General features: G+C 43.2%; 1 protein-coding gene across 1 annotated transcript in view; it reads left to right on the forward strand.

The window, feature by feature from the left end:
- The window catches only part of cpne2 (copine II), a 164,109-nt gene that overhangs the window by 133,800 nt on the left and 6,286 nt on the right, over positions 1-24,023 (forward strand). Inside the window, exon 14 of the mRNA XM_084316211.1 lies at positions 19,667-20,019. Within this exon, the coding sequence (XP_084172337.1) occupies positions 19,667-20,019 (353 nt within the window). The remainder of the gene's footprint in view (positions 1-19,666; positions 20,020-24,023) is intronic.

Raw genomic sequence — 24,023 nt, forward strand, 5'->3', positions numbered from 1 at the left:
GTCTTGTGTGCGTGTGTGTGTGTGTGTGTGCATGTGCACGCCCTTTGAAGTGGCTCTTTGAAGTGTGTAGCTATCATGTAAGTGATAATAGTTGCATGCTGGGCATGATACGACGTGGTGGTGGTGGTCGACGTGGTAATTGGTATGTTGCAATGTGAATATTGTTTTGTGCATGTTCAAATCGATAGTTGAATGATATAGGATATAGTAGGCATGTACAGGCCACTACATTTAGTTACATGGATGTGTGTGTGTGTGTGTGTGTAGATGCCTCACCCCATGCCATTTGATGTGTGTGTGTATGTGTGTGTGTGTGTGTGCAGTGTGTGTACACACACACACACACAAGATCAAAAGACATGCATCCTCTCCAACACCTTTGAACTTCGCAGTACATGGTGAGGCCTCTATATGCAAATTCCATTGATTACAGCACACACATACACAATGGCATGGACACATGGCGAGGCCTATATTTAAATGCATGGTTGTGTAGCATATGTAAAATTCCATTGATTACAACACACACACATGTACATGCTTTGATGGCCGCTGATTTATTTTGTGTTCACACAGCAGAACACTCCGAAACCGAATCCGGGGCCAATACACCAACATGCTTGGGTATGTACTAACTACATTTATGTATGTGTAAATGTATTACTATTGTGTTTTGTGAGACTTACTTACTGAATGAATTTAATCCAATTCAGATTCTGGCGCAGACCCTGCAGATAGTGACGCTGAGACTGGCAACGACATAGGATCACATTCTACTCCTGCAGGTAATTGTACATGGTGGTGACTGGCTGCTGCTAGAGCCTGGGCCTGGTGGTAGCTGGCTGCTGCTAGAGCCTGGGCCTGGTGGTGACTGGCTGCTGCTAGAGCCTGGGCCTGGTGGTGACTGGCTGCTGCAGGGCCTGGGCCTGGTGGTGACTGGCTGCTGCAGGGCCTGGGCCTGGTGGTGACTGGCTGCTGCAGGGCCTGGTCTGGTGGTGATGGTGGTAAATACAATGACAATGCGTTGCCCTAGTGTAATGTATTACATCATGTGATTCTAGAACTGGATGCTAGTCTGGACATGCCGGAACCTGTTGCAGGGCGGAAACGCACATCTAAGAGCGGTAAGTTGGCCTCACTCTGCACACCACTTCCAGCTCTGACCTCTGACCCCCACACCACGTCCAGCTCTGACATCTGAACCCCACACACACTCACTCATTCACTCACACAGTTTGTAACTACGTGGCATATGAATGTCTACAGTAGGGGTGTTATAGTATATTTGTATAATTGACAGGTCGTGGAGGAGCGAAGAGCAGGGCTGCGATCCGTCAGGAAGAGGAGAATGCCTGGTCTCGTGAGGGCTGGGTGCCTCAAAGGATCCCCTTCACAGCCCAACCGGGGTTGCTCCAGGACGCCAAGGCACTCAGATCTTACCGGCCTGCGAAATGGATGGATCTGTTCCTGACGGATGCTTTTCTGAACTCTATTGTTGCCCAGTCCAACCTCTACGCTGAGCAGTCCATTGCCCGGCTGGACCCCACGCTAACCAGTAGCAGGGCACTGCTTTGGAAGCCCCTCACATTGAAGGAGCTGAAGAAGTTCCTCGGACTCCATTTCCTTAGCAGTGTCCTGCGGAAGCCTCGCGTGGACCAGATGTGGACCACTGACGACATGATGTACACACCGTACTACTCTGATACCATGCCACGCAACAGGTTCCAATTGATCTGGCGATTCCTCCACTTTGCGGACAATACTTCCCTGGAGGTTAGAGACAAATTGTGCAAAGTACGCCCTGTAGTCGACCATGTAAACACGAGGTGCAAGGAGCTGTACCAGCCTGAACGCGAGCTCGCCATTGACGAGGGGGTGATGGCATGGCGAGGCCGCCTGACCTTCCGGGTCTACAACCCCAACAAGCCCACCCGCTATGGCATCAAGTCCTACTTCCTGTGCGAATCACGCACAGGATATTGCTTTTCATTTAAGCCATATTGTCGGGAAGGCTCGCTCCTGGGGGACACGGTCGTCGGTCTGCTTGGACGTCTGTCTGGGGCCGGCTATACGCTCTACATGGACAACTTCTACAACTCGGTACGTATGTCAGCCAGGCTCCGACAGTTGAGGACCGACGTCTGTGGTACCCTCAGGAAGCACCGGGGCGAGCCAGCCATCATCAAGAACATTACCAAACGTGACATCGGTGTGGGGGAGCGCATTGCGGTCAACAACAAGGAGGTCCTGATCGTGGCATGGCGCGATAAGAGAATCGTGAAGACCATCAGCAGCTTCCACGAGGACACTATGGAAAAGGCGATGGTGTGGAAGAAGCAGAAGAAGGGCAAAGCGCTGAGGGTGGAGATGCTCAAGCCAACATCAATCCTGGAGTACAATAAATTCATGAACGGCGTCGATCAGCTGGATCAAAATATATCGTACTATCCGGTTACACGTAAGACTGGAAAGTGGACCAAAAAGTTTGTGATGTATCTGATCCAAATATGTATCTTCAACGCGTTTGTCTTGTACAAAAAAAAGCACCCACAAGGGCATTACTCCAACCTCTTCCGGTTCACCAGGGCTGTGGCGCGGACCTACACAGACGGTAAGGAGAAGAAGATTCCTGGGGTGACAGCGGAGATGGAGGCGGAGGCGGAGGCAGGGGAGGAGGCAGGGGAGGAGGCAGGGGGTGGGGATGAGGAGGAGGCAGGGGCTGAGCAGGTGGGGCGTGTCGACCCTAGGGCCCCACTGGGGGACCCGCAGAGCAGATTAGTGGGTGGCTTTGTGAAGCATGTAATGGTTGCATACAAAGCCACCCCGAAGAGAAAGCTACCGTGTAGGAAATGTCGTGTCTGCAGTAGGCGTGGCATCAGGAGTGAGACCAGATATTTTTGCACATCGTGCAAAGTCCCCCTGCATCGTGACAAATGCTTCGCTCTGTACCACACAAAGAGGGATTTCTCTAAATAGTTTCTTTATTAGTTGTCATACAGAAGTACAGACTACTTCTAAATAATCCGGCACACAGAAGTACAGATTACTTCTAAATAATCCATCATTGTGTGATACAGACAGAACCATGTGTACCGGTACATAGTATAGCTAGCTGAGTGTAGTATAGTATAGTGTAGTATAGTATAGTATAGTATATTGTAGTATAGTATAGTATAGTATAGTGTATGGGTAGTTGCACTGTTTTCTGTACAAGACAAATGCGTTGAACACATGTATTTGGGCCACGGTTGTCGATATTGCATAGGCATGTTTGGACCACTTGCAGATGAGACGTTATGTTAGCGATCTAGCTGTATCGACTCCATTCATAATTTGCATTGTGTGTGTATATAGTTTTTTTTTATTTATCTTTTTCCCCCCTCATTTTTACCGTTTGCACAGAACCAATGGTTGCTGACAGTCACCCAGTTTAAAAAAGTATATACTGTAGGTAACATACCACACTTTTCTAATGCAGTCCATTGGCCTATTATTTATATACTTTGGAAGCATGTATTGGATATTTTTTGGTCCACAGATCATCTGGCGCTTCATCCATTTATCAATGGACAATGCAGTCATCGATGCGAGAGACCAAGTAAGATATGCCCTGTAGTTCATGTGACGTGAATGTTACCAGCAAACTTCTAAATGCACTGAAACAATGGTTGGTTATCCTCCAGTGTTCACTTTTTATAAGGTATTGTCTTTGTAAATTACCATAATCCTATACTGTGAATGTTACCAACAAACTCCTAAATGCACTGACACAATGGTTGGTTATCATCAGCCAGTGTTCACTTTTTATAAGGTATTGTCTTGGTAAATTACCATAATCCTATACTGTGAATGTTACCAACAAACTCCTAAATGCACTGAAACAATGGTTGGTTATCATCACAGTGTTCACTTTTTATAAGGTATTGTCTTGGTAAATTACCATAATCCTATACTGTGAATGTTACCAACAAACTCCTAAATGCACTGAAACAATGGTTGGTTATCATCACAGTGTTCACTTTTTATAAGGTATTGTCTTGGTAAATTACCATAATCCTATACTGTGAATGTTACCAACAAACTCCTAAATGCACTGAAACAATGGTTGGTTATCATCACAGTGTTCACTTTTTATAAGGTATTGTCTTGGTAAATTACCATAATCCTATACTGTGAATGTTACCAACAAACTCCTAAATGCACTGAAACAATGGTTGATTATCCTCCAGTGTTCACTTTTTATAAGGTATTGTCTTGGTAAATTACCATAATCCTATACTGTGAATGTTACCAACAAACTCCTAAATGCACTGAAACAATGGTTGATTATCCTCCAGTGTTCACTTTTTATAAGGTATTGTCTTGGTAAATTACCATAATCCTATACTGTGAATGTTACCAACAAACTCCTAAATGCACTGAAACAATGGTTGGTTATCCTCCAGTGTTCACTTTTTATAAGGTATTGTCTTTGTAAATTACCATAATCCTATACTGTGAATGTTACCAACAAACTCCTAAATGCACTGACACAATGGTTGGTTATCATCAGCCAGTGTTCACTTTTTATAAGGTATTGTCTTGGTAAATTACCATAATCCTATACTGTGAATGTTACCAACAAACTCCTAAATGCACTGAAACAATGGTTGATTATCCTCCAGTGTTCACTTTTTATAAGGTATTGTATTGGTAAATTACCATAATCCTATACTGTGAATGTTACCAACAAACTCCTAAATGCACTGAAACAATGGTTGATTATCCTCCAGTGTTCACTTTTTATAAGGTATTGTCTTGGTAAATTACCATAATCCTATACTGTGAATGTTACCAACAAACTCCTAAATGCACTGAAACAATGGTTGATTATCCTCCAGTGTTCACTTTTTATAAGGTATTGTCTTGGTAAATTACCATAATCCTATACTGTGAATGTTACCAACAAACTCCTAAATGCACTGAAACAATGGTTGGTTATCATCACAGTGTTCACTTTTTATAAGGTATTGTCTTGGTAAATTACCATAATCCTATACTGTGAATGTTACCAACAAACTCCTAAATGCACTGAAACAATGGTTGATTATCCTCCAGTGTTCACTTTTTATAAGGTATTGTATTGGTAAATTACCATAATCCTATACTGTGAATGTTACCAACAAACTCCTAAATGCACTGAAACAATGGTTGATTATCCTCCAGTGTTCACTTTTTATAAGGTATTGTCTTGGTAAATTACCATAATCCTATACTGTGAATGTTACCAGCATATAATGCACAGCAACAATGGTTGGTACTGATGACTTGTCACCCAGTTTATTGAACATATTTTACAATAAAAATGTTCATGGCATCAAAGTTTCAAGTTTTTTGCATTGTAAAGTATTCTGTATTTTATAATAATGTTGTCTGGACCTACACCAGTAGTTATAAAACTTACTTGTTCATTAGCGCCAGGCATATCAATCAAATGACCAACAAAGTAATCAATCAATCAAACAAATCAATCTATGAATCAAACTATCAACAAAACAATCAAACATTCTATCAAGCAAATGACCAACAAAGTAATCAATCAAACAAATCAATCTATGAATCAAACTATCAACAAAACAATCAAACATTCTATCAATCAAATGACCAACAAAGTAATCAATCAATCAAACCAATCAATCTATGAATCAAACTATCAACAAAACAATCAAACATTCTATCAAGCAAATGACCAACAAAGTAATCAATCAATCAAACCAATCAATCTATGAATCAAACTATCAACAAAACAATCAAACATTCTATCAAGCAAACTATCAACAAAACAATCAAACATTCTATCAATCAAATGACCAACAAAGTAATCAATCAATCAAACAAATCAATCTATGAATCAAACTATCAACAAAACAATCAAACATTCTATCAATCAAATGACCAACAAAGTAATCAATCAATCAAACCAATCAATCTATGAATCAAACTATCAACAAAACAATCAAACATTCTATCAAGCAAATTACCAACAAAGTAATCAATCAATCAAACAAATCAATCTATGAATCAAACTATCAACAAAACAATCAAACATTATATCAAGCAAACTATCAACAAAACAATCAAACATTCTATCAATCAAATGACCAACAAAGTAATCAATCAATCAAACAAATCAATCTATGAATCAAACTATCAACAAAACAATCAAACATTCTATCAATCAAATGACCAACAAAGTAATCAATCAATCAAACAAATCAATCTATGAATCAAACTATCAACAAAACAATCAAACATTCTATCAATCAAATGACCAACAAAGTAATCAATCAATCAAACAAATCAATCTATGAATCAAACTATCAACAAAACAATAAAACATTCTATCAATCAAACCAATAAAACAATCTGTCAAACAATCAATCAATCAAACCATCCATCCATCCATCCCAGTCTAAATTGCTTTATAACACGTTCAGTACCTATTATCACCCCGCCGGCACACCTTTCATAAAAGTGCCTGTAACTTCTGTTCTAAATAATTTACCTCCACTTTTATCTTTTGTTGACGTTTTTTAACTTGTAATTGTGAACGAACGAAGACATGCAGAAACAAACGGTTTTTTGCATTGTGTACATCAACTTGTCGTCTTCAAATGAGCCCAACCATTTCCCCATAGTTATAATATAAAATATAGAAATAGCTCCGCTAAGATCATGAGATATGCTAGAATCGTCCAGGAATCCTGGCAACCCACAGTCATTTTCCGGATTTTTGGCCGGCACCCAAAGTGTTAATGTCTGAAGGAGTCGACGGGAGGCTTCTTGTCATCTGCAAACGCATGCAATTGGTCCACTGATGGATACATCTTGATATGTGTCTAGTCTAGTGTGTTCATTAGACGGGTGAAATCCTCTTTCAGTGCGCCTCTGTGCCTGTTTTCTTAGGCAGTTAGCCTCTGGTATGCGCGCCATTAGCGTTAGCCACGCTTCTAGGCCTCTTTGCTTTTTAGAAAGAATGAAAAAAAGAAAAATATTATATATATTTTTCGACTAAGAGGTTGGCAGTCGACTACGGCTCCTTTCGATCGATTAGTCGACTATTCGACAAATCGGGGTCAGCCCTAGTGGATATATATATATATATATCCGCGGAGCTAATGATGCTAATGATGGAGCATCGCCGTCGGTTGTGTGATAGTAAAGGGCTAACCTTCTGTCGTGTGGCAGTGAAAGGGTTGCATAACAAATGTTGAAACGATAACCACATATAGAGCCTCCTCCATGTTTCCAATTACTTTCAAGCCAGGATTTATGGGCTACATATCAAAGCTATCAGAATGTTGACAGATCAGAACACGTATTGCCAAGAGACCGAACGATGAGATACTGCATATCTTAACTATAAAGGAAGGAAATCTCTTGTCTGTCTGCATGCGTGCGTGTCTATCTGTCTGTCTGTCTGTCTGTCTGCATGCGTGTCTATCCGTCTGTCCTTCACATGATCTCAAGAAGTGATGGATGTCACGCTCAGCAGGAGTATCACTTCATCCCTTCATCTCGGAGCATCACTGACCCCTCTGTCTCCTACAGTTCAGTTCAGTTCAGTTCAGAGTTTTTATTTGCCACATGGAATAATACAATCATAGTTTCTTCATTAAAAAATCATAAATAGCCATTCCATGGACAAAAGGAGCAGGAAGAAGAATAAATCTTATAATTACCTGCCCCTTATTCCTAAACTAACATGTATTTTCTTAATGGTCGGCGTATAACCTTATTTACACAAATAATCATTTATACCATTATAAAAGAAACACAATCCACAGTTAAACAAGAAAATTTTTAATAATAATAATAATGATAAAGAATAAAAAAGAAAAGAAAGAGAAGAGAAAAAAAAATATCTCACTATTCAGATCACATTTTGATTTTCATACTGACTAAATATTTTTTTTGTATAAATTTTTTTGAATTGATAAACACTGTTACATCCCTTAAGCTCGCTATGGAGAGAATTCCATAACTTTACACCAATAACTGAAGGACACATCTGTTTAAGTGTGGTACGTGCAAACTGATGTTTAAAATTGTATTTTCTCCTACTAAACTCACTTTCTAAATGAAAAAGATTTTGTAGTTTTTCTGGCAGTGTATTATTTCTTGCCCTAAACATAATTAACATTGTTTGAAACTTAACCATGTCTTCAAGTTTAATTATTCTAGATTTAATAAATAATATATTTGTGTGTTCTCGATAACTCACTTTATGTGTGATTCGTACAGCCCTCTTCTGTAGTATATATAATGGTTTTATATTTGTCCCATAAGTATTCCCCCATACTTCAACACAATAACTGATATAAGGTGAGATGAGTGAGCAGTAGAGTGTTCTCATTGCCTCATACTCTAACACATCCTTTACTTTATTCATAACAAATCTTGGACATCTTTTTTTTAACGTGTGCTATGTGCGATTTCCATGTTAATTTATCATCCATAATCACACCAAGAAAACGAAATTCATTAACTCTCTCTATATCAGCTCCATCTATGGTCAGTACTATATTTTCATCTAGTTTTCGATTGCCAAAAATCATAAATTTCGTTTTTTTCAGATTCAGTGATAGCTTATTTACATCAAACCATTTCTTTAGCTTTGTCATTTCATACACAATATATTCAGCTAGTTCCTTTAAATTATTTCCAGAACAAAAAAAATTTGTATCATCAGCAAACAAGACAAACTGTAATAGTTTTGAAACATCACAAATATCATTAATATATAAAAGAAAGAGTTTGGGCCCTAAAACCGAACCTTGCGGTACCCCACATTCAATCTTCATGAGCTCAGATTTGACATCTGCCAACTGCACATATTGTTGCCTATTGTGGAGATAACTACTCAACCATTCAAGAACCATTCCTCTCACACCATATGAACGTAATTTGGAAATTAGAATATTATGATCTAAGGTATCAAATGCCTTTTTTAAATCAATAAACACCCCTATTGTTAATTTCCTTTTATCTGTTGCTGTTGTTATTTCTTCAATAATATTCATTAAGGCAGTCGCTGTTGATCTGTTTTGCCTAAAGCCATACTGGCTTTCGCTCAGCAGTTTATTCTTTTCCACAAAACCATCTAACTTATGCGAAAACAGTTTTTCAAGCACTTTCGAGAACTGTGAGAGCAATGACACTGGTCTATAGTTAGTGAAGCTGTGCTTATCTCCTACTTTGTAAAGTGGGATCACTTTTGCTACCTTCATCCTGTCTGGAAAAATACCTCTACACATCTACTAGTGCTGTCTCTCCTCATCATCATTACATCTACTAGTGTTGTCTCTCCTCATCATCATTACATCTACTAGTGCTGTCTCTCCTCATCATCATTACATCTACTAGTGCTGTCTCTCCTCATCATCATTACATCTACTAGTGCTGTCTCTCCTCATCATCATCATCATCATTACATCTACTAGTGCTGTCTCTCCTCATCATCATCTACTAGTGCTGTCTCTCCTCATCATCATCTACTAGTGCTGTCTCTCCTCATCATCATCATCATCTACTAGTGCTGTCTCTCCTCATCATCATTACATCTACTAGTGCTGTCTCTCCTCATCATCATCATCATCTACTAGTGCTGTCTCTCCTCATCATCATCATCATCTACTAGTGCTGTCTCTCCTCTTCATCATCATCATCTACTAGTGCTGTCTCTCCTCATCATCATCTACTAGTGCTGTCTCTCCTCATCATCATTACATCTACTAGTGCTGTCTCTCCTCATCATCATCTACTAGTGCTGTCTCTCCTCATCATCATCTACTAGTGCTGTCTCTCCTCATCATCATCATCTACTAGTGCTGTCTCTCCTCATCATCATCATCTACTAGTGCTGTCTCTCCTCATCATCATCTACTAGTGCTGTCTCTCCTCATCATCATCATCATCTACTAGTGCTGTCTCTCCTCATCATTACATCTACTAGTGCTGTCTCTCCTCATCATCATCATCATCTACTAGTGCTGTCTCTCCTCATCATCATCTACTAGTGTTGTCTCTCCTCATCATCATTACATCTACTAGTGCTGTCTCTCCTCATCATCATCTACTAGTGCTGTCTCTCCTCATCATCATTACATCTACTAGTGCTGTCTCTCCTCATCATCATCTACTAGTGCTGTCTCTCCTCATCATCATCATCATCTACTAGTGCTGTCTCTCCTCATCATCATCTACTAGTGCTGTCTCTCCTCATCATCATCATCATCTACTAGTGCTGTCTCTCCTCATCATCATCATCATCTACTAGTGCTGTCTCTCCTCATCATCATCTACTAGTGCTGTCTCTCCTCATCATCATCATCATCTACTAGTGCTGTCTCTCCTCATCATCATCATCTACTAGTGCTGTCTCTCCTCATCATCATCATCTACTAGTGCTGTCTCTCCTCATCATCATCATCATCTTCTAGTGCTGTCTCTCCTCATCATCATCATCATCATCTACTAGTGCTGTCTCTCCTCATCATCATCATCTACTAGTGCTGTCTCTCCTCATCATCATCTACTAGTGCTGTCTCTCCTCATCATCATTACATCTACTAGTGCTGTCTCTCCTCATCATCATCTACTAGTGCTGTCTCTCCTCATCATCATCATCTACTAGTGCTGTCTCTCCTCATCATCATCTACTAGTGCTGTCTCTCCTCATCATCATCATCTACTAGTGCTGTCTCTCCTCATCATCATCACATCTACTAGTGCTGTCTCTCATCATCATCATCACATCTACTAGTGCTGTCTCTCCTCATCATCATTACATCTACTAGTGCTGTCTCTCCTCATCATCATCTACTAGTGCTGTCTCTCCTCATCATCATCATCTACTAGTGCTGTCTCTCCTCATCATCATTACATCTACTAGTGCTGTCTCTCCTCATCATCATTACATCTACTAGTGCTGTCTCTCCTCATCATCATCTACTAGTGCTGTCTCTCCTCATCATCATCACATCTACTAGTGCTGTCTCTCCTCATCATCATCTACTAGTGCTGTCTCTCCTCATCATCATCTACTAGTGCTGTCTCTCCTCATCATCATCTACTAATGCTGTCTCTCCTCATCATCATCTACTAGTGCTGTCTCTCCTCATCATCATCTACTAGTGCTGTCTCTCCTCATCATCATCTACTAGTGCTGTCTCTCCTCATCATCATCTACTAGTGCTGTCTCTCCTCATCATCATCTACTAGTGCTGTCTCTCCTCATCATCATCTACTAGTGCTGTCTCTCCTCATCATCATCTACTAGTGCTGTCTCTCCTCATCATCATTACATCTACTAGTGCTGTCTCTCCTCATCATCATCATCTACTAGTGCTGTCTCTCCTCATCATCATCATCTACTAGTGCTGTCTCTCCTCTTCATCATTACATCTACTAGTGCTGTCTCTCATCATCATCATTACATCTACTAGTGCTGTCTCTCCTCATCATCATCTACTAGTGCTGTCTCTCCTCATCATTACATCTACTAGTGCTGTCTCTCCTCATCATCATCTACTAGTGCTGTCTCTCCTCATCATCATCATCTACTAGTGCTGTCTCTCCTCATCATCATCATCTACTAGTGCTGTCTCTCCTCATCATCATTACATCTACTAGTGCTGTCTCTCCTCATCATCATCTACTAGTGCTGTCTCTCCTCATCATCATCTACTAGTGCTGTCTCTCCTCATCATCATCTACTAGTGCTGTCTCTCCTCATCATCATCTACTAGTGCTGTCTCTCCTCATCATCATTACATCTACTAGTGCTGTCTCTCCTCATCATCATCTACTAGTGCTGTCTCTCCTCATCATCATCTACTAGTGCTGTCTCTCCTCATCATCATCATCTACTAGTGCTGTCTCTCCTCATCATCATCTACTAGTGATGTCTCTCATCATCATCATCATCTACTAGTGCTGTCTCTCCTCATCATCATCTACTAGTGCTGTCTCTCCTCATCATCATCTACTAGTGCTGTCTCTCCTCATCATCATCTACTAGTGCTGTCTCTCCTCATCATCATCTACTAGTGCTGTCTCTCCTCATCATCATCTACTAGTGCTGTCTCTCCTCATCATCATCTACTAGTGCTGTCTCTCCTCATCATCATCTACTAGTGCTGTCTCTGCTCATCATCATTACATCTACTAGTGCTGTCTCTCCTCATCATCATCTACTAGTGCTGTCTCTCCTCATCATCATTACATCTACTAGTGCTGTCTCTCCTCATCATCATCATCTACTAGTGCTGTCTCTCCTCATCATCATTACATCTACTAGTGCTGTCTCTCCTCATCATCATCACATCTACTAGTGCTGTCTCTCCTCATCATCATCTACTAGTGCTGTCTCTCCTCATCATCATCACATCTACTAGTGCTGTCTCTCCTCATCATCATCTACTAGTGCTGTCTCTCCTCATCATCATCTACTAGTGCTGTCTCTCCTCATCATCATTACATCTACTAGTGCTGTCTCTCCTCATCATCATTACATCTACTAGTGCTGTCTCTCCTCATCATCATCTACTAGTGCTGTCTCTCCTCATCATCATCTACTAGTGCTGTCTCTCATCATCATCATCATCTACTAGTGCTGTCTCTCCTCATCATCATCACATCTACTAGTGCTGTCTCTCCTCATCATCATTACATCTACTAGTGCTGTCTCTCCTCATCATCATCATCATCTACTAGTGCTGTCTCTCCTCATCATCATCTACTAGTGCTGTCTCTCCTCATCATCACATCTACTAGTGCTGTCTCTCCTCATCATCATCATCTACTAGTGCTGTCTCTCCTCATCATCATCATCATCTACTAGTGCTGTCTCTCCTCATCATCATCTACTAGTGCTGTCTCTCCTCATCATCATCATCATCTACTAGTGCTGTCTCTCCTCATCATCATCTACTAGTGCTGTCTCTCCTCATCATCATCACATCTACTAGTGCTGTCTCTCCTCATCATTACATCTACTAGTGCTGTCTCTCCTCATCATCATCATCTACTAGTGCTGTCTCTCCTCATCATCATCTACTAGTGCTGTCTCTCCTCATCATCATCTACTAGTGCTGTCTCTCCTCATCATCATCTACTAGTGCTGTCTCTCCTCATCATCATTACATCTACTAGTGCTGTCTCTCCTCATCATCATCATCATCTACTAGTGCTGTCTCTCCTCATCATCATCTACTAGTGCTGTCTCTCCTCATCATCATCATCATCTACTAGTGCTGTCTCTCCTCATCATCATCTACTAGTGCTGTCTCTCCTCATCATCATTACATCTACTAGTGCTGTCTCTCCTCATCATCATTACATCTACTAGTGCTGTCTCTCCTCATCATCATCATCATCTACTAGTGCTGTCTCTCCTCATCATCATCTACTAGTGCTGTCTCTCCTCATCATCATCTACTAGTGCTGTCTCTCCTCATCATCATCTACTAGTGCTGTCTCTCCTCATCATCATCTACTAGTGCTGTCTCTCCTCCTCATCATCATCATCTACTAGTGCTGTCTCTCCTCATCATCATCTACTAGTGCTGTCTCTCCTCATCATCATCATCTACTAGTGCTGTCTCTCCTCATCATCATTACATCTACTAGTGCTGTCTCTCCTCATCATCATTACATCTACTAGTGCTGTCTCTCCTCATCATCATTACATCTGCTAGTGCTGTCTCTCCTCATCATCATCTACTAGTGCTGTCTCTCCTCATCATCATCTACTAGTGCTGTCTCTCATCATCATTATCACATCTACTAGTGCTGTCTCTCCTCATCATCATCTACTAGTGCTGTCTCTCCTCATCATCATCTACTAGTGCTGTCTCTCCTCATCATCATTACATCTACTAGTGCTGTCTCTCCTCATCATCATCATCATCTACTAGTGCTGTCTCTCCTCATCATCATCATCATCTACTAGTGCTGTCTCTCCTCATCATCATCATCATCTACTAGTGCTGTCTCTCCTCATCATCATCATCATCTACTAGTGCTGTCTCTCCTCATCATCATTACATCTACTAGTGCTGTCTCTCCTCATCATCATTACATCTACTAGTGCTGTCTCTCCTCATCATCATTACATCTACTAGTGCTGTCTCTCCTCATCATCATCATCTACTAGTGCTGTCTCTCCTCATCATCATCACATCTACTAGTGCTGTCTCTCCTCATCATCATCATCATCATCATCATCTACTAGTGCTGTCTCTCCTCATCATCATTACATCTACTAGTGCTGTCTCTCCTCATCATCATCATCATCATCATCTACTAGTGCTGTCTCGCCTCATCATCATCATCATCATCATCTACTAGTGCTGTCTCTCCTCATCATCATTACATCTACTAGTGCTGTCTCTCCTCATCATCATCATCATCATCTACTAGTGCTGTCTCTCCTCATCATCATCATCATCACATCTACTAGTGCTGTCTCTCCTCATCATCATCATCATCATCATATACTAGTGCTGTCTCTCCTCATCATCATTACATCTACTAGTGCTGTCTCTCCTCATCATCATCATCTACTAGTGCTGTCTCTCCTCATCATCATTACATCTACTAGTGCTGTCTCTCCTCATCATCATCATCTACTAGTGCTGTCTCTCCTCATCATCATCATCTACTAGTGCTGTCTCTCCTCATCATCATCACATCTACTAGTGCTGTCTCTCCTCATCATCATCATCATCATCATCTACTAGTGCTGTCTCTCCTCATCATCATTACATCTACTAGTGCTGTCTCTCCTCATCATCATTACATCTACTAGTGCTGTCTCTCCTCATCATCATCTACTAGTGCTGTCTCTCCTCATCATCATCTACTAGTGCTGTCTCTCCTCATCATCATCATCTACTAGTGCTGTCTCTCCTCATCATCATCATCTACTAGTGCTGTCTCTCCTCATCATCATCACATCTACTAGTGCTGTCTCTCCTCATCATTACATCTACTAGTGCTGTCTCTCCTCATCATCATCTACTAGTGCTGTCTCTCCTCATCATCATCATCATCTACTAGTGCTGTCTCTCCTCATCATCATCATCATCTACTAGTGCTGTCTCTCCTCATCATCATTACATCTACTAGTGCTGTCTCTCCTCATCATCATTACATCTACTAGTGCTGTCTCTCCTCATCATCATCATCATCATCTACTAGTGCTGTCTCTCCTCATCATCATTACATCTACTAGTGCTGTCTCTCCTCATCATTACATCTACTAGTGCTGTCTCTCCTCATCATCATCTACTAGTGCTGTCTCTCCTCATCATCATCTACTAGTGCTGTCTCTCCTCATCATCATCATCTACTAGTGCTGTCTCTCCTCATCATTACATCTACTAGTGCTGTCTCTCCTCATCATCATCATCATCTACTAGTGCTGTCTCTCCTCATCATCATTACATCTACTAGTGCTGTCTCTCCTCATCATTACATCTACTAGTGCTGTCTCTCCTCATCATTACATCTACTAGTGCTGTCTCTCCTCATCATCATCTACTAGTGCTGTCTCTCTTCATCATCATTACATCTACTAGTGCTGTCTCTCCTCATCATCATCTACTAGTGCTGTCTCTCCTCATCATCATCTACTAGTGCTGTCTCTCCTCCTCATCATCATCTACTAGTGCTGTCTCTCCTCATCATCATCTACTAGTGCTGTCTCTCCTCATCATCATCACATCTACTAGTGCTGTCTCTCCTCATCATCATCTACTAGTGCTGTCTCTCCTCATCATCATCACATCTACTAGTGCTGTCTCTCCTCATCATCATCTACTAGTGCTGTCTCTCCTCATCATCATCATCTACTAGTGCTGTCTCTCCTCATCATCATCTACTAGTGCTGTCTCTCCTCATCATCATTACATCTACTAGTGCTGTCTCTCCTCATCATCATCACATCTACTAGTGCTGTCTCTCCTCATCATCATCTACTAGTGCTGTCTCTCCTCATCATCATCATCACCTACTAGTGCTGTCTCTCCTCATCATCATCTACTAGTGCTGTCTCTCCTCATCATCATCATCTACTAGTGCTGTCTCTCCTCATCATCATCACATCTACTAGTGCTGTCTCTCCTCATCATCATCATCACATCTACTAGTGCTGTCTCTCCTCATCATCATCTACTAGTGCTGTCTCTCCTCATCATCATTACATCTACTAGTGCTGTCTCTCCTCATCATCATCTACTAGTGCTGTCTCTCCTCATCATCATCTACTAGTGCTGTCTCTCCTCATCATCATTACATCTACTAGTGCTGTCTCTCCTCATCATCATCTACTAGTGCTGTCTCTCCTCATCATCATCATCATCTACTAGTGCTGTCTCTCCTCATCATCATCATCATCTACTAGTGCTGTCTCTCCTCATCATCATTACATCTACTAGTGCTGTCTCTCCTCATCATCATCACATCTACTAGTGCTGTCTCTCCTCATCATCATCATCATCTACTAGTGCTGTCTCTCCTCATCATCATCTACTAGTGCTGTCTCTCCTCATCATCATCATCTACTAGTGCTGTCTCTCCTCATCATCATCTACTAGTGCTGTCTCTCCTCATCATCATCTACTAGTGCTGTCTCTCCTCATCATCATCATCTACTAGTGCTGTCTCTCCTCATCATCATTACATCTACTAGTGCTGTCTCTCCTCATCATCATCTACTAGTGCTGTCTCTCCTCATCATCATCTACTAGTGCTGTCTCTCCTCATCATCATCATCTACTAGTGCTGTCTCTCCTCATCATCATCTACTAGTGCTGTCTCTCCTCATCATCATCATCTACTAGTGCTGTCTCTCCTCATCATCATCATCTACTAGGGATGACTAGACAAAAACACAAGATAAACCATAATTAATTGATAGAAGAACAGGGGAAAGAAACTCACTCCTAAGTTAACTCTTTGGACACCAGACCCAAGGATAGTCAGGTTTTCATCATTATTTCTTTTATTCGATATTTCCATTCATTACAGGCACACGGACTCGGGGTTAACATGGGGAATCATCCTGAGAATGCCAAAGTGCAATACCGGCTGCATCCACCCAGGTGGCAGTATCGAGCACCCATTGAAACATTATATATTGTCCCGATCCCATTGAGAAGCGTCAAATGCCTCCGATGCATCTGTTGTGGTGGATTATGTTGGCGACACGATGGACACCAGTACTTGGACTCGCGATCAGACAATTAGAATATTCTTTTTGGGGTACCTCCTAGTGAAGGTAAGGGCTAAATTATATCAATCCTGCTTTGATCCAACCATGATTTCACCTCGATCGCAACATGTGTGTAACGTTACTCCACAACGTATGCCGTTGGTGATGATCAAAGCATCAGAAAAGACCCCTCCCCCCCTTTTCTGCACTCATAATGAAACATAATACCTATTATATGTATTTGATTTGGAAATAGTAGCGTGTCCAGGCGAGAAACGGCAACGCTTATAGTGAAATTCACGTTTTGCTGCATAGCGTCGTTTTCTGGGATTAGACAGGATCACTCTGAAACTATACTTATATTCACCACGGTATAACACGCAAACGTATTGACAAAATCATTTATTCTTTTTCACATATTGAACGATAGATAGTTTATGTCAAATGGGCCATAGTATTGTATCCATAGCTATAATATAGAATATATATATATAGCCCTGCAAACACCGCCACTTATTCCTATCTTTTAGAGTGTTCGCATGGTAGGAACTAATATGCTCTAGGCCTCCGGCGCTCACAAAGTTAAAGGAACACGCCAACATTATGGGAAATGCACTTACCGTCTTCTCCAGAGTCGGACAAGATGATAGACACCAGTTTCCTCTCTCTGTGCGTTCAGTAGAAAGGTGTCCGGCTGCAAGCTAGCCTAGCTTAGCACAAATGCATGGAAGCACATACAGACCACTAGCCAAGCTGTTAAAATAAAAATATTGGTATCGTGACAATACTAGTTAGTACTTGATATGACATTAGCTTAGCATTGTACATGGCTAGCTAGCCAAGATGGCCGACCTATAGCCAACAGTTAGCATTGGATTCTCCATCAAGACAGTCTGTTTGTGTTTCTAAATAGATTGGATTGTTCGTACGACAACAGACGTTACCGTGTTGAAATGCACTTGTGAACTTTATGTATTGTTATTTAATGAGAGAGAGGGGGAGGAGGCCTTTTGTTCTTCTGACCAACTACAAACCTTCCAGCGTGATGCAAATCTCCTTCCAGTGGCTCATTCCGAAAGTCCTCCTCCCCCTCCTCCTCTTCTCTCCTCCTCCTCTCCCCCTCCTCCCCCTTCTCTCTCCTCCTCTCTCCTCTCTCCTCCCCCTCCTCTCTCCTCCCCCCTCCTTCTCTCTCCTCCTCCTCCTCTCTCCTCCCCCTCCTCTCTCCTCTCTCCTCCCCCTCCTCCCCTCCTCCTCTCTCACCCCCCTCCTTTCTCCTCCCCCTCCTCTCTCCTCTCTCCTCCCCCTCCCCATCCCCCTCATCTCTCCTCCCCCTCCCCTTCCTCTCTCCTCCCCCTCCTCCCCTCCTCCTCTTTCCTCCTCTCTCCTCCCCGTCCTCCTCCTCTCTCCTCCTCTCCTCTCTCCTCCCCCTCATCTCTCCTCCCCCTCCTCCTCTTTCCTCCTCTCTCCACCCCCTCCTCCTCCTCTCTCCTCCCCCTCCTCTCTCCTCTCTCCTCCCCCTCCTCCCCTCCTCCTCTTTCCTCCCCCTCCTCCTCCTCTCTCCTCCCCCTCCTCCTCCTCCCCCTCCTCTCTCCTCTCTCCTCCCCCTCCTCCTCCCCCTCCTCTCTCCTCCTCCTCCTCTCTCCCCCCCCCCCCTCCCCTCCTCCTCCTGTACTCTAGCAGTACCTCACTCTGCTCATCATAACACTCACTGGGGGAGACAGTGGCTCAGGAGGTAGAGCAGTCGTCTGGCATTCCGGAGGTTCCTGGTTCGATTCCCGCTCCTCCCGGGCAGCGTGTCGATGTGTGCTTGAGCAAGACACTTAACCGCTAATTGCTCCCGATGAGCAGGTTGTGGCACCTTGCATGGTTGCCTCCGCCGTCGGTGTGTGAATGTGTGAGTGAATGGGAAAAATGTGAGGAACAAATTGTAAAGCGCTATATAAAAAAGCAGCCATTTACCATCTCCTGTAACGGTCCCAGACTAAGTCCTGTCTGGGGCTGTGAGGACAAGATGAATAATGGTCTCCTGCCGCCCTCTAGCGGGCACCATCAGATGGTGCAGGCAATTATTATATCTGTCTTGTCAAGTATGATTAATGTGATTTCATTATGCTTGTTGTCATTGGTTTTCCCTTCCCTTGTGTGATGTTGTCCTCCTGTCTGGTTGTGTTATTGTGATAATGCTTTTGTGTCTAGTTTTGTGTTTATTTGATTCTGTGTTTTGGCCTGGCCTGCCAGGTGTTTCTCATCATAATTAGTCTGTGTATTTAAGTGTGTTCTGTCCTTACTTCCTTGTGGCGTCATTACCTCCGGTTACCCCTTGTTCCTGTCTATGACGTCCTCGCACTGTTGTTGTTCTGTCTAAGTAAGTGTTGTCCGTTTTGTTGCCTTTTATTTTCGAGTTCACAGTTTGTTGTTTATTAGTGCCAGCTACACGTTATCCTGCCATCTCTGCCTCCTGTCATTCCGCATATTGGGTTCTCCTCTCCTTCACTCGCCACCTAATCCTAACAATGTCCCTGCAGCAGTACTTCACCCTCCTCATCATCACGGACGGGGTGATCAGCGACATGGACGAGACGCGCCAGGCCGTGGTGACGGCGGCCAAGCTGCCCATGTCCATCATTATCATCGGCGTCGGCAACGCAGACTTCGCCGCCATGGAGTTCCTGGACGGAGACGCCAGCGTCCTGAGGGCCGACAGCGGAGAGGAGGCGGTCAGGGACATCGTGCAGTTCGTCCCCTTCAGAGATTTCCGCAATGTGAGTGAGAGAGAGCGAGAGAGAGAGAGAGAGAGAGAGAGAGAGAGAGAGAGAGAGAGAGAGAGAGAGAGAGAGAGAGAGAGAGAGAGAGAGAGAGAGAGAGAGAGAGAGAGAGAGAGAGAGAGAGAGAGAGAGAGAGAGAGAGAGAGAGAGGACCGGGGGGGTGACAGCATGAAAGATTGTGTATTACTGCAAAAACAAAATTTGAAATAAATCATAGTCGTTAAAAAATGTGGGTCGCGACTTAATTACTAAGGAAAATGTTGGGTCCCGAGGCTAGACCAGTTGAGAACCACTGATCTAACCAACAACTTGAAGGTAGAAAGCATGTGGGCCCTTTTTAGGACGATTTTCCCACAGGCACTTTGGCGACCACTAGTCGCTCGGGTGTGCATATTTTGTAATACAATGTATATATCGAATTGAAGGATTATTTGTTGCCTGTCGATAGCGACAAAATCCGACAAAATCCGTTCAGCGGTTCTCGAGTTACATGCCGGTATTTGAGGCTTGTGCAAAGTACACAGTATTGCGCAAAATACCACTCCCGACTCTTGGGGCTCTAGTTCCGTCAATCATTTGGCGATCTCGAAAATAATTGTGGAGGGTTGTAGCCAATGGCTTTCCAATGATACCCCACCCGGGCATGTATGAATCAGGGATCTAGGTGAAAAACTAATGAGCGAAAACAAGAATAGAAAAACAGCAGAATGAATTGAAGTCCATGAGAAAACTTTTCTTTTGTACACAGTTTACCAAAATCACTCATAATCACTCATTTCTGAATGTATCTTTATGAAATTTGGACATGTACATGTTTTTTAAGCCATACCACCTTCTGGGGAAATACTACCTCTGTACTACTAACTACTACAGAAAAACTTGAGTAACAAGTTTTTCTACAACTCAAGTTCAGACCTATGTTACTCTATTTCATTAGTACTAAAAGTGATCTCCCTTTATGGTATCATACACTTCAGAATGTCATCTTTCAAAAGAGACCAGGCTCATGCATGTGCTATAAGTATAAAGTATAGTATTTTGGTTTGCAAAAAAAGTATGCAGGTTTGTAAAGACAATGTTTAAGTAATTGGCCACATCCAGCTTAGATTAAGACTTTGCCAGGGGAGACTTACTTAAAACTGCTGTATGATCCTCTTGACTGAAATGCTGCGGTGTTTGGATGTGGGTGTTCTGCATCTGCCCCCCCCCCCCTGTGCCAAACAAGACGGCCAACTGCACTCTAAATGGCTCTTGTGCGCTCGTTATAATAAGTAATAAAAGTAATAATTGCACTCCTGTTTGGTCGTTGGGTTGGTCAGAGTCATTAACTATGGCTTCAGTGGATAACCCCGATCATCTAACCAACAAATTGAAGGTAGAAAGTGTTATGTATTGGGTTGGGTTTGTCCCAGGGCGATCGCCGTACTCGCCCTGTATATGTACGTGGTGATTGCGCACCTGTGGTTGTTATGGTATTTACCTGCTATCAAGTATAAAGCCTCGTTACTGAGTACCTCCGTGTCTGTGATGATTCCTTGTTATATTACCAAGATCAGATATAACAAATTGGCGACGAGGACGACGGAACTGCGCGGCATCCTTGGTCGAAAGAAAAGTGGGACTTTGGAAACTAAGTGGAGGACATTTGGTTGCCATTAGCAACGGAGCTAATACGTGTACCCTGAGCGGCTAACGGAGCTATGCGGCGGACTGGTAACGTTGATGTGTGTGTGAATGTCGGATCTAGACACAGACAGTGATAACAGTACGGACAAACAAGAAGTGCATGTCGTAACAAGAACAATGGCTGGAATATTGGGGAGTATCGGCCCCTTTGATGAGAGCGTGGAACAATGGAGTTCATATACGGAGAGATTTGATTTCTTTGTGCTCGCAAATGACATTAAAGACATTAAGATTGTGCCCACGTTTATGAGTGTGATTGGGGCAAGGACTTTCAACATTCTACGAAGTTTGGTACGACCGATAAAACCGGGGGAAATGACATATGCACAGATTGTTACTGCATTGACGGGACACTTTTCTCCTAAACCACTCCTGATAGCTGAACGGTTTCGGTTCCATAGGAGGAATCAAGAGGAGGGGGAAACTGTAACAATGTTTGTAGCAGCACTTAGGAAATTATCTGAACACTGTGAATTTAATGAGGTATTAAATGACACCATCAGGGATAGACTTGTGTGTGGACTGCAAAGTGAGGCAGCACAAAAAAGACTGTTAACAGAACATGGGCTCACCCTACAAAAGGCCATTGATGTCAGTGTGTCAATGGAATTGGCAGCCAGAGAGGCACAACAACTGAGTGCGTCTGCCAAAGTGCATCAGGTTTTTAATGTAAACCAAAGACAAATGTCAGGACAGGGCATGTGTTTTCGGTGTGGCAAGCCAGGGCATCAAGCGACGGAATGTTGGTGCAAGGAGTTAGAGTGCCGGTGCTGTGGCAAAAAGGGCCACATTGAGCGGGCATGCCGTAATAAGAGGAGCGAAGCACCGTCGCAACTCAGACAACCTAGGTTTCAAAAAGAGGCATTCAAACCTAGGACCAAGAAAGGCGTATACCAGGTGGAACACAAGGCTGTTAGTGACTCCTCTGACGAGGAGTATCCACTACACATACTAACTGTGGCGGGTGGGTCTAGTGGCTACTGGGTGTTACCTTCGCTAGAGGGGAAACCAGTGCGTATGGAGATAGACACCGGCGCGGCGGTGTCACTGGTGTCAGACAAAGTGTATCGACAAACACTGAAACACCTACCACTGCGGCCAGCCCGAGTGGTGCTGAAGACATATACCGGAGAAGCGGTGGCCCTAAAAGGGGTCACAGAGGTCAAAGTGGAGCTGAACGGACAGCACGCTAAACTACCACTCTATGTGGTGCATGGCGACTACCCCTCCTTACTGGGACGGGCGTGGATGGAGAAAATACAATTGGACTGGCCCGCGGTGCGACTGGTGACACAGGGGGACACAGGGTTACCCGCAGTTCTTAAGAAACATGCTGATGTTTTTAAAAAGGAGCTCGGAAGCATGAAGGACATTACGGTGAAGCTGAGAGTTAAACCAGGCAGCACACCTAAGTTCTTGAAAGCGCGGCCAGTGCCCTACGCCATCAGGCCCAAGGTGGAGGCGGAACTGGATGCTCTGGTGAAAAGTGGGGTGCTGGAGCCAGTTAGCGTCAGCGATTGGAGTACCCCCATCGTGCCCATTATAAAAAAGGATGGGGAAATAAGGGTATGTGGTGATTTCAAGACTACATTGAACCCAGTGCTGGAAGTGGAGAAATACCCCTTGCCTCTTATCGAGGACTTGTTCGCTGGCCTGTCTGGCGGCCAGAAATTCAGTAAAATTGACCTCCGCCATGCGTACCTGCAGATGCACGTGGATCAAGACTCCAGAAAGTTTCTGACGGTTAACACCCACAAAGGGTTGTTCAGGTACTGTCGGTTGGCATTCGGGATAACCTCAGCCCCTGCTCTGTTCCAAAGGGCGATGGATCAGATTTTGTGTGGGTTGCCTGGGGTACAATGCTACCTAGATGATATCCTGGTGACGGGGAAGGATGACAAAGACCATCTTCAGAACCTGGATGAGACCCTGCAGAGGCTGCAGGATTATGGACTGAGAGTCCACAAAGGGAAATGTGAATTTTTTCAGTCTTCCATCGAATACCTCGGCCATGTAATTGACGCTGCAGGGCTGCACAAGGCTCCTTCAAAGACTAAGGCCATTGTGGAGGCTCCTGCCCCCCAAAATGTGGCCCAACTCCGTTCATACTTGGGACTACTGAACTATTATGGACGATTCATGAAGGGTCTCTCGACAGCGCTGAAGCCGCTGCACCAACTGCTCTGTCGGGAGAAGCCATGGGCCTGGACTGAGGAGTGTCAGAAGGCTTTCGTAGCATCAAAAGAGACGCTGCTGAGGTCAGAGGCCTTAACGTACTTTGACCCGGCATTGCCGATACAGCTGGCCTGTGACGC

The sequence above is a fragment of the Notolepis coatsorum genome (genome assembly GCF_963971535.1).
Source record: "Notolepis coatsorum genome assembly, chromosome: 6".
Lineage (NCBI taxonomy): Eukaryota > Metazoa > Chordata > Actinopteri > Aulopiformes > Paralepididae > Notolepis > Notolepis coatsorum.